At 48.2% G+C, this 14,853-nt stretch overlaps 1 protein-coding gene across 2 annotated transcripts in view; it reads left to right on the top strand.

Annotated features, from left to right (window-relative positions):
• STAG3 (STAG3 cohesin complex component) overlaps nucleotides 1-14,853 on the top strand; it is a 1,426,160-nt gene that overhangs the window by 1,103,939 nt on the left and 307,368 nt on the right. For both annotated transcript variants that reach the window (XM_078669437.1, XM_078669436.1), the window contains exons 23-25: nucleotides 1,082-1,174; nucleotides 1,957-2,125; nucleotides 14,323-14,456. In XM_078669437.1, the coding sequence (XP_078525563.1) occupies nucleotides 1,082-1,174; nucleotides 1,957-2,125; nucleotides 14,323-14,456 (396 nt within the window). The remainder of the gene's footprint in view (nucleotides 1-1,081; nucleotides 1,175-1,956; nucleotides 2,126-14,322; nucleotides 14,457-14,853) is intronic.

Here is a 14,853-nt window from a genome sequence, read left to right as displayed (position 1 = left end):
TTTTTCATGCAGGCTTTTAGGAATATAGCAGGGAGATGTTTTGTGAAAGTATGCAATCAGTGGATGGAAACCCGTAGAAAGAAATGTGACTTTCAAAAGTGTTTCCAGAGACACTTTAACTTCCAGGAGGTGTCAGACCCCTTTGCTTGTTGATACCCCCTTACAGGCGACAGTTAAGCAGTGACAATTATGCATATCCTGGTACCTGTACTTACTCATTGACTGACATCCCCATTGACAATGCTGTTCTGCACACCATACCACTGTGTGATATAAATAATTGCAATACTCCGAAAGAACATCTGTGTGTCTACTACAGAAGTACATTAAATACTATGAAGAATTGCTAGTTTATGCATGCAAATTATTTTACATTGTACAAACTACACATATAAAAATGTCACATAGACACTCCCCAACCTAATATATAACAAGTAAGTTTATAAACATGAAACATGATGCAGTAATCCGCATTAGCAAATTCAGCATATTGTTTATAGGATACATCCATTGCCTAGTTAGGAAGGGTTATGAGGTGCAGAATCTGCGGGTGGAATTATCTATCAAAATAATTTACTTGACCTTTGGTAAGGATCTTCGGTTGAAAGCTCAATCTGACTGCAGATTCCTCACTTATCTGCCTTTCCCTCCGTTCTTTGATAGTTGTAGGCTGACAAACCAGCACATGGTTTGGTTAGTTCTCTGCATTTCTTTCAAGTCTCCAGGCATGTCTCTATCGCTAAGGGTGGTGGGGGCATGAAAAAGAGGAGTACTTATGTCAGAGCACAGGGAGGTGCCATATATGGCTTGGTGACTTCAGATTGGGTGAGGTGTCTGGCATGCGGGAGCCACCTACCTGTCCATGAGAACTGCTATAAAATTTCTGGCTCCCGCATGGCAGCTGGGGGAGGGTGGATTCATGAGATGAGAAATCTGCATAAAAAGTATCTGCTGGGATACTATAACTGTGTGTGTGTATATGCACATATAGCATAGGATGGGGCGATTTATTTTTTTAACTTAAAGACCTCAATGAACATTCCCATGATGTCGTAACCTTTCTTCTCTTTCTCCCTCCCAGGAAAAGTTGAACACATTAAAGCAGAGATTATGCATGTTTTCGAGCCTCTGTGAGAACTGCCTCTCTGATGTAGACCCAGGAGTTAGAGAGCAGGTATGTTCAGAAGTCGGGCTGTTTGATGTGCTCTGATTTGAGGGTAGGGTTACTAAAGAACCATGCCTCTATGAAGTTGGCCTTGAAGATGATCTTGGTCATCCATGATGATAGTCCTTGTGTAATATGAACACTGAGCTGAGCGTAGGTTTATATTGAGAAGCCCTCCTGTCACATGGACTGTTAAAAGAGCACTGGTATATTTCCAGCTATCTCTTCTGTGATCTTTGACTGAGCAGATGAGCACTCTTCAGATTGACATGGATTTCCCAAAAATAAATTAATACATAAGCAATAGTACAGGGAGATCTGGGAATTGAGTAATATGTGGGGGAGATGGGATGCTGTATGATGTACATTAAGGGGGAGAACAGGTAAGTACCACATGAGGTAATGTTTTAAGATACCATGCAGTGAGGTCAACTTAAAGGTACCATATAGTGCTGAAGCAAGTGCCTCTAATCAGAGAAAGGGCAAATCTTGCTGGTGCTAAAGGAGTTTTGTGTGGCAGGGCAGCATTTATACCACGTGAATCGCAAATGTCTTTCCTGTTCAACACCTCCCACACCTGTCTTCTGCTCACTCTTGCTTTGCAGGCTACATGTGCTTAGCATTTCTGACACAGCACCTTGGTTTTGCCCTTCCTTTAGTCTCTGCCATCATCTAGCATTGCCTCTTCCTCTTTCAAGCTTGGCAATAATGAACATCTTCATACATCTAAGAGTGTCCAAAGTCCCTGCTTAGTGCCCTCATCACCCTTCCTTTCTACTGCTTCCATTCAGGCCTTTATTCTGCTTAGTGACTTGCTGCTGATGTTCAGTCACCAGATGACCAAGAGTGGCCAGGACTACCTGCATACTTTGGTTTACACGCCGGATGCATCCCTGCAGACTGAATTGGCGGGCTTTCTTATAGACAATGTTTTCATCGACTTGGAGAGTGAAAGCAATGGTATGTATATATGGCCTTTCTCTTTCATCCTTACTATTGTATGCATTTATTGATAAAATTGCTGACTTCTCCACAGAACAGCATTGCACCTCTCACTTACCATCCCTCCCTTTAAGGAGCTGGCATTTGTAATTGTAGTTCTCTCTTTGAGGTATTCGCTTCTGAACACTTCTTCCTAGTGGAAAGAGGAACATGTTCCTTTTACATATTATTGCCAGGGAAAATGTCTGATAAAGACAACATTTAGTGTGCATAGTCTGTTGTCTAACATTGAAAAACATTGATGCAAACCTTTAAGTCTAAACAAAGTGTTTGACAGGGAAATTAAGAAGACTGACGTTTGAATAACCCACCCACCTTATCCTTGAATGGAAGGCACCAAAGAGGACCCTGTTTAATTGGTTCTTGCCTCAGTAGCTGCCATGTTCTGAACAGCTACTGACAAATTCTTGTACTACCATTGTCAAGTAAAGAGTCAAGGTTGAGATACAAGTCTTCATCTTTTTGTGAATATACAGCATAAAGGTTTTTAACTACTGAGGCAAATTTCTACATCATACTCACAGCTGACCTCAGAGCAGAAATCGGTGCTAGCACTCCCTTTACCTTGGAGATCATACATTTTTAGAAATCCTTGTTGAACTTAAGACCGTCACAAAAAGCGCACAAGCTGTTGCTCATTTACTGGCCTGCTTCAGGATATCGGCTTCAATATAAAAAATGTGCTTTGTTCCGTCAACACTGTTGCAGTTTTTAAGTAGAAATTTGAACAGTAGGAGCAGAAATATATCCACGTCGCAACTCATAAAAATGAAATTACATAGTCATAGCATTAAGGCTGCCCTGAATAATGAAGAACTCTTAATCCAATCAACAGGAGATATAATCCTCGCATGACGTCTTGTTGTGTATTTAGTAGTTCACACTTAAGGGGAACTAATGGAGATGAGGTAGTTAAGATGCAATGATAGTCCTAACTGTGGGGCCAACAACAAGACAATGCCAAAGTGTGTTTTCTTTGGACTAATATCTTTACACAGCACTGACAGACAAAAGCAACACTAAACACGCTCTGTGCAAGGAAGGATTCAGATACAACTCATTTCATTACAAATTGAATTGGTATTGTGTACTTGTCAACTAGGACAAACCTAGTGAGGAAAAACTGCAAGATTGTCCCCATATATGGTTCATTAATCCCTAAAATAATGCACAAGAGATTCTCAAGGTTTTGACTAAGGTAGTAAGTAATGTGTCCTAAATGCATTGACTTTAAATAGTGCCATGAAGTTGTTTGCCATAGTGGTTTAGTCATCGTTTTCATGGAAATACAAGGCAGGCCTACTTTTTTGGGGTAAATCATAACCATTCATTGATTCTTGATTAGTAATTGAGATGGTTGTGGAAGCCCTTCTAATAAAAAATTGATACTTCTAAAAACATATCATTTTCTGATGGATACTTCTTGCCATAGATTTCTCAGCTTTAGAATATCCACCGGATCTGGAGAATTATTCATTAGTGCTCCTGGATGCTGGTAGGTGGTACCCTGTCACTCTGCAGTCATTCCATAACGCCCCTAAAGTGATGCACCTGATCCGCAGATAAGGTCCATCCCTGTGCACTGATGTTTGTCTTTCCGCACCTTTAAGTGGGAATCCAGAGACGCATTCCCAGCATTGTCTGTCTTCTGATAAAACCAGAATGTTGGTTTGTTAAGGAACCATATCCCCATCAAAAACAGTAGGATTCAAGCCATGCTGAGACTACAGGAATCAGATGTTGGTCACAGACCCACAAAAGAAGTATGTCTTTGGTGCTTGGGCTCTAGTCACTACTCATGTGGCATATGTGCACCTATGGAACTGAAGACTATTTGGGACCAGATATTAAAACTGTCACTGAATATAACAGGGTTGCATTAGAAGTACAGGTATCACTCCTTTAACTTGTGGGCCCTATTGTGGTCTCAGGCATGTGGCTGCTCCCACAAAAAGTTCACTTCCCAGTCAGTGTTCCGGTATGTTCAAACACAAGAAAGCCACGGGAGACTTCACCCCCTCCTGCCAATTGAGGTCTAGCAAGAAGCGTGGGAGTTAAGATAAAGATCACAGTCCTCTGATTACTCTGACCTGAACCAGCAATTGGTCCCGGCATGCCCCAAATTTCCCAGGCTGTCCTCAACCCCACTGCAAAGAGCCGCCTTCAAAGAGGCCATGCTGCAGATCTTTGGTGGGATTCCATCTTCCTCTGGCATGCCTTTCAGATGTCACAACGCTACTGTGGTTTCCAGTCAGTATTCCACCACCAGGCCAACTTCCAATGCTGTCTGTCGCTGTGAGGTCCACTGCTGGGCCTGTGCTGACCCTGGCACTGACTTACATTCTGAGACCAAGGTCCATATTCTTCCATGTTGGTGCAGACTCTACTAATGCAGGTCGATGACCTGGACCAACAGCTGATCTCCAACATTGCCCCGTTGCAAAAGTGCAATTGGTGGTCATTCTACCAGATTAAAATCTAACTATTTTTTCTTGGCACCAGCAGAGGATTCATACTATGTTTACTTTTGATTTGGACCCAGTGTAAGAAAAAGAAAAAAAGCACCACCCTATGTCCCTCAGGATGCTGATGAGCAAGGGAACAGATTCCCTCCCGCTCATTATACTCAGGATTCATTGTATGTTGCCCTACAACAGTACCAGTAAGCTAGACACATTTCTTGAAACAGAGCTAGATTTGCCACCTTGGCTACTAAAAGGGGAAATTGCCTCATTTGCATTGTTAGTTAGGAGCGCAGCTAAGGCTATAGAGGTGCACTTGCCCAATATAGAGGAGAAAACAAATGTATTAACTGAGATTCTTCAACCAGGGCTCTGAGCCCTCACTGCTGTTTTGAGGCTTTTATTGATGCCATTCTGACTGAATATTTTTAGCTGTATCCGTGCTCACCAGTCAGTGAACCTGTGGCTAGGGAAATTGGACCGACTGCCAGCGACCTTTGCTTCCTCACCAAGCAATTTACACCAAAGATCCTGATTGTTCGAGCCTCAGAAGAGAATTGAAGTGATTGATGTCTTAGGTAAAATATTTTCTTCTTCTGACAGTTGGTCCTCAGATCCATTACCACAGTGTACTGGTTTGTGGGGTACTTCCATGCACAGTGGAACATCTTGCCGCCCGTCCACAAAGCACTTGGGATTTTTTAGTTTAAATGATGCGTGATGGCCAGGACACAGCCAAGTATGTGCTCTTGGCTGGAATTGACACTACAGACTGAATTGGAAGAGCTATGGGCACCTATAACGTAATCAGAGCACACACGTTGATGTGGGTAGCCTGTGTTGGGCCTACCCTTCTCTGCAGGGTCACCCTCAAACTGTTTGCCTTTTTCCTTCCATTTTTTGGTGACTTGGCCTTTGTTTGCCTTAGGCCTCTGCACTTTACCACTGCTAACCATTGCTAAAATGCTTGTGCTCACTCCCTTCAAACATGGTAGAATTGGTTTACACCTGATTAGCATATTTAATTTACTTGTAAGTCCCTTGTAGATATCCAGGGCCTGCAAACCAAATTCTACCAGTGAGCATGCAACACTTATTGTGCCACCCACTTGAGTAGAATCTAAAAACATGTCCCATGACTGCCACTGCAGCCTGAATGCAGTTTTAAACTGCCAAGTTGACTTGACATTTAAACCCCTTTGCCAGGCCTCAACTCCCATTTTCTTACATAAAAGACTCCCCGAATGTAACCCATAGGTAGCCCATAGGGGCAGTGTGCTGTGTACTTAAAAGGTTAAACATATACTTTTAAGTTTTACCTGTCTTAGTATTACATTTGTTTATTCACTACTCTGAGGCCTTCCCCTCGCATAGGATAACATTTGGGATTCCTTATTACATTTAATAAGCTGTAATTTCCAATTGGAAACAGGTCATGGTATCATATTTGGTATCTATGGAATTGTAGTGATAGTCAGATTTTTCATTACAATTTTCAAAATGTAACTTTTAGAAAGTTAGCATTTTCCTGCCCTTAGCCCTTTGGGCTTGCAGTCTGTCCATACATTCAATGTTTGGCTGTCCCAATCATTGAGAATGTTAATTTATTCCTCTTTGATTTTTCCTATGTTGTGTTGGGTCTGTGGTCATACATTTGTATTCAAAGGGTCTTCTACACATATACTAGGCTTGACAGTGTCCTGATGATGGTCTTGTGTACTTGGAAAACTAGAGACAAAAACGACGACAGATTTGACTACTACAATTGCTAACTATAAGGACTCACAAGTTTTTCCTTAAGGAATATCTATTTAAAAATCAGGGAGGGCAAAATAATTGGGTGGTTCCTAGTCTGTCTCTAATCACTATTGAGGGTGTAACAATATGTTGTTGTTCCTGATCTGGCAGTGGTATAGTGCGATTTGATACTTCTATCCAGGTTTTAATGCATTTTGTCTTAAATTGTAACATTGTAGTATTTAACTCAGAAGTACGCTTGTTTCAACAATCATTCTGTGCTCTTTAAGTTGTTGATTTACATTTTCCTATTCACTCCATTGAATGGTGTGGAGCGGATTTTTTTACTGCGTCCCCAGTACAGAAATCTGAGTCTTAAGTTACGACTTCAGGAGGCAATATGTGTTATGTATGTTCATACTCGGTCTCCTGTGGGGTTATTGTGTTTCCCTGTTGTGTTAAGCTGCTGCCGGTCTTGGGTCACATGACTGGGTGTAGCTGACAGTTACTTTGTGAATTTTTCCCGGACAGTCACACAATAGAGGGATTAGTGGGGGGCGTGACCAGAAGCCAACGGGAATGGCCGCACATTAGCTCGGCTCCGATGCCCTCACCTACTATCCAGCATTAATCTGACACTATCTGTTGCTCAAACCCCACAAATAGCTCGATCACTGCCCCTGGGGTGATTGGAGTGGGGGTCCGCCGACAATATAACCTGACAAGACCGAAGGAGGATGAGTATAACAAAATGGCGGTGGCTCCGCTAGAGTAACAAAGATTAGTAACAGAGAACCAGGCAGAGCTTGAGCCCGGCGGATGGATCACGGGGCACCTGACAGATATACACCAGACGGCGTGACCCGCAAGGCTGCTGTACACCGTTGTGGCATTGAGGGTGTCGGCACCTCGAAGCTGCCCAGAGGCGCTGTGTAGCTGAGACGGAAAAAGTGGTGGAGGTGCTCAGGTATCGTAAGGTGAGAAAGTAGGGTGCGGCCTTCCGGCCTGTGACCTATTGGTAGGAGCGGCGGCTGAGATTGGCAATCGAGGAGGGCAACAGGAGAGGGCCTGTCCATGCCGGAATTGTCAGAGGCCCCAGGCGAGGGCCAACGGACCTGAAGCTGCAAACCGAGGAATTGGAGGACGCCCCGCTCCCTGGATCGCTCTGGCGTCACGCCCTGGGAGGGCCTCCGGTACCAGGGGGCCCAGAGATGTGACAAAGCGCCTAAGGGCCACAAGAACTGCAGACTGCAAGCATGGTGATGCGAGTCAAATTCTCACCTACCGAGGCATCCTGGCAGCAATATAGTGACTGTGATATTGGCTTGGTGGCAGTGCCGGTGGAAACCTAGAGCTGCTCCACAGGTCGCGGTTTCCTGCGGCCCGGCCTGGGGTTCTGCATCTTCATTGAGGGCGGATAAGAGAGTAAGTCCTGCCCCGGGGCCGGGCCCCAAGGGCAGAAATAAGCAGAGACACGCCTAGACCGTCACCCAGGCAGCGGGGTGGCGAATACTCCGGAACTGACCTAGTGAAACAAAGGGCGATCGCCAAGAGGTCAGTCTGCCTAGACGGGGCCCGCTGTCCAGGTCAGAATACAACACCTTTCTCCCACAGACACCAGTGCAGAAAATAAAAGTGCAGCGCGAGACCAGTGACCGGTTATCGGGCCCAAGGCACACAATCCAAGACACTGAAACGTTGGCCGAAAGCAGCTGTATACTGCCATCCAGTGGGGGGACGGTCCTCCTTCGCTCCGGTGATCCTACTGCGGCACTACTTGCCCCACAGTCACTGAAAGGGAAGACATCCTAGGCGGACAAACACATACTCCAGATCGCCTTGTGTTGTGATCCGCCAGAACCGCAGCCCACTAACCTGTGGTGGTAGTCTTACAAATCATAACTAAGGAAACCCGACACAGGCCGCTGGAGGAATGTTGCCCCAAGGCAGGCAGTGGTGAGTACCACGTTACAGCATCAGCCAACAAAGCCACAGAAAACTTACCGAACCAATCAAGATGGCAGGGGAGGCAAGATGGCAATGCAAACGAAACTCGATAAGTACGCCTGGACCAAGAACAGAGAGGAACAAGACTCCGCCAAAGCAACCGGGCATGATAAGTCACAATCCTCCCGCCCTTCCCCTTCCCGGGTCAGTTTGACTTAGCACTCCAAGACATTATGGCTGCTATTAATAACGTTTGGACCTCCCTTGAGTCAAGACTGTACAAAGTAAACATCAAAATCTTTCATGTAAGAGCAGACCTCAGAAAAATGGACAACAGAGTCAAGGAGGTTGAAGACGTCACCAAAACGATTTCCACTGACAAAATGGACGTGCAATTGGATGATTACAATGGCAGGACGCGCCGAAATAACGTGCATATCCGGGGGGGTGCCTGAGCTGACAGAGGGCCCAGCAACTGACCTCTTAATAGAATAGAGCCCCCTGCTCACCCATTCGTTGCCCCACTCCCGCCTCCTCCTCCCTCCCACCTCTCCCTTATATGGCAGCAGCATGCAGCAGGTGCGCCTTAGGTAAGCCTGTCTGCGCCCGTCCGCGACTAGACAGCGCCAGAAGCCCTGGCCCCCGCGAACGCCAAGACGCCCTTCACCACTCCGATGCTAGAACCCTCCAAGCACTCAACACAGGACGATCGCACACCTGCTTCCAGGCTGCCCCAAAGCGCACCCAAGAACCCTTCTCCTGCCGGAACTGCAGCTTCACCAGTATCCGATCCGCCAATCCATCCACCAAGAAAGGACTCAACCACCTCAGGTGCATTTTACTCAACACCCGCTCCGCCCGCAAACACGCCGTTGAACTCTGGGACATACTCAACTCCACCTCCCCAGACGTCGCCTTCCTGAGGGAGATCTGGATGGATCCCTCCTTGGCACCCGACATCGCCATACCCATCCCTAACGGTTACAAGATCACCCGCAGGGATCGCACCAACTGAACAGGAGGAGGAATCGCCATCGTCCACAGGAACACTCTGAGTCTCGACCAGCACCGACGACACCCTCAGCACCGCCGAACACCTGCACTTCCAGATCCACACAGATCCCAACACCACCCTCAGAGGAACCCTCGTCTACAGACCCCCTGGACCCCAGCCACAGTTCAGTGACTCCATTGCCGACTTCTTCAGTACGCACGCCCTCTCCTCCACAGATTACATCCTCCTTGGGGGCCTAAACTTCCACCTCAAGAACAACAACGACACCAATCCCACCACCTTGATTGACAACCTCGCCAACCTCGGATTCAGACAGCTTGTCACAACACCCACCCACTGTGCCGGCCACGCACTTGACCCCATCTTCTCCGCAAGCTCTCACGTCTCCTTCAGCCACACCACCGAACTCCACTGGACCAAACATCACTGCATCCACTTCACCTTCTGGAAACCCACCACTGCACTCAACAGATCCCTCGCCGCTGCTGAAGCAAAATCACGAAGACCAGCTGAACACCACCCTTGCCCGAAGCTCACCCGCCGACCCCACCAAAACCGCCACCCGCATCCTCAGACGGTGGATCGACGACTGCGCCAACACTCTCGCCCCAATCAAGAAACCCTCCAACAGACACAGCAACAAGAAAGCCAACTGGTTCACCGCAGTCCTCCAAGCAAACCTGCCGAAAACCAGAGAAGAAATGGCACCGCGAACAGACACCGGACAACCACACAGCCCACAAGAACGCCATCCGCAGACACCACCACCTCATCAGTTCAGCTAAAAGGACCTCCTTCAAAGACCGCCTAGACAACAACGCACACAACAGTATAGAGCTCTTCAACATTGTGAAAGAACTCTCCAACCCCAGCTTCAACACCAACAACATCCCACCTTCACAAGACCTGTGCGACTCCCTTGCCACCTTCTTCCATCACAAGATTGCAGACATCTACGACAGCTTCAACTCCCTGACCGCCCGGACAACTACGGAGACCCCCGACCTCACGGCCACCATCCACACTGAACCCCTGCTCACCTGGACCAACATAAACAACGAGGACACCGTCAAAATCATGACCACCATCCACTCCAGCTCTCCGTCAGACCCATGCCCACACCACATCTTCAACAAAGCCAGCGCCATCATCGCACCCCATCTCTGCAAGACCATCAACATCTCCTTGGAGACTGCGACCATCCCGGAGAGCTGGAAGCACGCCAAGATCAAAGCCTTACTCAAAAAACCCAAGGCTGACCCAAAGGACCTCAAGAACTTCCGACCCATCTCCCTGCTCCCGTTCTCAGCAAAGGTCATCGAGAAGACCGTCAACCGACAACTGACCCGCTACCTCGAGGAAAACAGCATCCTGGGCCCGTCCCAGTCCGGGTACCGCAGCAGCCACAGCACCGAAACTGCCCTCATCGCCGCCACCGATGACATCAGGGCCCTGCTGGACAATGGCGAAACCGCGGCCCTCATCCTCCTGGACCTGTCAGCCGCTTTCGAACCTGTCTGCCACCTTCGAACCTGTCTGCCACCGCATCCCACGCATACGCCTCCACAACTCAGGGATCCGAGACGAGGCACTGGAATGGACCACCTCCTTCCTCTCCAGCAGAACCCAGAGCGTCCGCCTCCCCCCTTTCCGATCCAAAGCCACCAAGATCATCTGCGGCGTACCACAAGGGTCATTCCTCAGCCTGACATTGTTCAACATCTACATGGCACCGCTCGCTCACATCGCCCGACTGCACGACCTCAACATAATCTCCTATGCCGACGACACCCAGCTGATCCTCAATCAATCAATCAATCAGGTCATTTGTAGAGCGCACTACTCACCCGTAGGGTCTCAAGGCGCTGGGAGGGGGGGGGGGTGCCGCTACTGCTCGAACAGCCAGGTCTTGAGCTTCTTCCTGAAGGAGAGGTGGTCTTGGGTCAGGCGCAGATTGGTCGGAAGTGAGTTCCAGGTCTTGGCGGCCAGGTAGGAGAAGGATCTTCCTCCTGTTGTCGCTCTTCGGATGCGGGGGACGGCGGCGAGGGCGTGGTTGGTTGATCTGAGGAGGCGCTTGGGAGTGTAGAAGTTGATCCGGTTGTTGAGGTAGCTCGGGCCTTGGTCGTGTAGGGCTTTGTGCGCGTGGGTGAGGAGCCGGAAGGTGATTCTCTTGTTGACCGGGAGCCAGTGCAGATCTCTCAGGTGTCCGGAGATGTGGCTGCGACGGGGGATGTCGAGGATGAGTCTCGCCGAGGCGTTCTGGATCCGCTGGAGTCTCTTCTGGAGTTTGGCGGTGGTTCCGGCGTAGAGGGCGTTGCCGTAGTCCAGTCGGCTGGTGACGAGGGCCTGGGTGACCGTCTTCCTCGTCTCGGTGGGGATCCACCGGAAGATCTTACGTAGCATGCGCAGGATGTTGAAGCATGACGAGGAGACGGCGTTGACTTGTCTGGTCATGGAGAGGGAGGAGTCCAGTATGAAGCCCAGGTTGCGTGCGTGGTCCGTCGGTTTGGGTGCGGTGCCCAGGGCGGGGGGCCACCAGGAGTCGTCCCAGGCGGAGGGCGTGGAGCCCAGGATGAGGACCTCCGTCTTGTCTGAGTTCAGTTTCAGGCGGCTGGTCGTCATCCATTCGGCTACGTCTCTCATCCCTTCGTGCAGGTTGGCTCTGGCGGTGTCGGGGTCGTTGGTCAGGGAGAGGATCAGCTGGGTGTCGTCGGCGTAGGAGATGATGTTCAGGTTGTGTTTGCGTACGATGGCCGCGAGGGGGCTCATGTAGACGTTGAAGAGGGTGGGGCTCAGTGAGGACCCTTGAGGGACGCCGCAGATGACTTTGGTGGCCTCTGATTTGTACGGTGGTAGGCGGACTCTTTGTGTTCTTCCGTCGAGGAAGGAGGTGATCCATTCCAGTGCCTTCTCCTGGATTCCGATGTTGCTGAGGCGCTGTACTAGGGTGCGGTGGCAGACCGTGTCGAAAGCCGCGGAGAGGTCCAGGAGGATGAGGGCCGCTGTTTCTCCGTTGTCCATCAGAGTTCGAAGGTCGTCGGTGGCGGCGATGAGGGCGGTCTCGGTGCTGTGGTTCGCTCGGAAGCCGGACTGTGAGGGGTCGAGGGATCCATTCGTCTCGAGGAAGGCGGCCAGCTGTTTGTTGACGGTCTTCTCGATGACTTTGGCTGGGAACGGGAGGAGCGAGATGGGACGGTAGTTCTTGAGGTCGGTGGGGTTTGCTGTAGGTTTCTTGAGAAGAGACCCCCCTCACCGCCAAAACCAACCTCCACGAAGGAATGAAGGCCGTAGCCGCATGGATGAAGAAAGCCGTCTGAAGCTGAACTCTGACAAGATGTAAGTCCTCATTCTCGGCTTCACCCCCTCAGCCTGGGACGACTCCTGGTGGCCGACCGCACTGGGAGCAGCACCAACACCCACAGACCACGCACGCAACCTAGGGTTCAACACTGTCCATGACCAAGCAGGTCAATGCCGTCCCGTCATCCTGCTTCACCCTCTGCATGCTCCGCAAGATCTACAGGTGGATCCCCACTGAAACGAGAAGAACGGTCACCCAGGCCCTTGTCAGCAGCAGGTTAGACTACGGAAACACCCTGTACGCAGGAACATCGGACAAACTCCTGAGACGACTACAACGCATACAGAACGCCTCTGCACTCTTGATCCTCGACATCCCTTGCCGCAGCCACATCACACCACACCTGAGACCTGCACTGGCTTCCCGTCAACAAAAGGATCACCTTCAAGCTCCTCACCCACGCACACAAAGCACTCAACAACACCGGACTGGCATACCTCAACAGACGACTCACCTTCTACACCCCGAACCACCAGCTCTGCTCTGCCGACCTCACCCTCGCCACTGTCCCCCAAAGCGGAAGAACGACCACCGGCGGCAGATCGTTCTCCCACCTCGCCGACAAGACCTGGAACACCATCCCCATCCTTCTACGGCAGACCCAGGACCTACTAATCTTCAGGAGGCTACTCAAGACCTGGCTGATCGAGCAGTAGGACCACCACCCCCCCCCCCCCCCCCCCCCCCAGCGCCTTGAGACCCTCACAGGTGAGTGGTGCGCTTTACAAATGTTCTGATTGATTGATTAACTTGAACAGCTTATCGCATAGATTTGCATTTTACCTTAGGATTACGAAGAACGCTCTTAGATCTAAATTCAGTCAAATTAGTACCATTTATTTGGGTATCAGTATTTTTTCGGGCATATAAACACAAAAAATATTATAAAGAGCACAATTCTGAGTTCAGTTGTAACTTTGCAATTGTCTTTTCAGATAATTATTTTATTAATGGATATCTTGTGTCCAGTGAAGTCTGACCTCTTCATGAAGGCATCGTTCCTATGGTTTGATATTTCTGGATTCAAAGATCATGTTCTCATGTACACACCATGGGCAGATGTACTTCTCTAAAAGAAAAATTTCACCATGTCCTGTCTGTCTTTTTATAAAGACAGAAATAAATGTGTAACATGGCTCTTATTCTTCTCTTAAAAAATGAGCAGTTGTTGAGAGACAATTGTAGAATTCCCCATTGGCGACAAGAGGACACTGTTAGTTGAAAAGTGTTATGCATCGTTCTGAACAGTCATTTAACTTCCTTAGATTGTTGGAAATGTACTGGCTAATTTTACATCCTTTTCATTGCACCCAGATTCCCAGCCATTGCAGGTCATATTTTACCCTGGGATGGAAAGTGTATCTACTTCCAATGGAGAGGATTAATGGGTAACTTGGTCTGCAGGCAGGTTTTAGAGAAGGTTTCAAAATGTACATTTCCCTCTTTCATTCCATGTAAAGTTTCCAGTGTTATTGGCTTCCTGTTTTGTACATCCGTGGCTCTATTCACTCTTGGTGCAGGTTGGTATTCTGTAATGGTAAATGAGGTGTAACTGGAGTAACCTATTTTATAAGTTGTGCCTATTTATTTTTCTTGATGTACAACAGACTCTAGTTTCATTTATCTGATGCAGGTGATGAAGATGAGGCTTTGAAGATTGAGATACTTCATAAGCGCAGAAATCTACTAGCTGGATACTGCAAACTAATAATTTATAATGTGCTTGAGCTGAACTCAGCCACTGATGTTTTCAAACACTATGTGAAGGTGAGAGAACACAGCTTAGATTTGTTGTGAACAAGGCAGTGTGTAATGTATGTTGTATTTGGTATATCCTGTGTGGGTGCGGCAGAATTGTCTGGGAATCGGCTCTTCTTGGTATTGAAGCTTCCATCCATTTTTCACCTGTTATAGAATGATACGGATCCTATAAACAAAATAGTGTATTTAAGTATGGAACCTTAGCATCCAATGTCTTATGAGTACTACAAATTACCTTTGTCTAAAAATTGTGCATTTTCTGAAAAGCTAGAGCTCTTCCACTACAGCCATAGGAATACCATTGGTTGAACAAGGGGTTTGCCTGCCCTTTTATTGTGGAAAATGTGTCTTCCACAATCATCGGCGGCACCAATGCATTCAGACTCTAACACAACCCTCGTAA

Source organism: Lissotriton helveticus, chromosome 12 (genome assembly GCF_964261635.1).
Source record: "Lissotriton helveticus chromosome 12, aLisHel1.1, whole genome shotgun sequence".
NCBI classification, from domain to species: Eukaryota; Metazoa; Chordata; class Amphibia; order Caudata; family Salamandridae; genus Lissotriton; species Lissotriton helveticus.
This window is presented reverse-complemented; position numbering and strand designations above follow the sequence as displayed.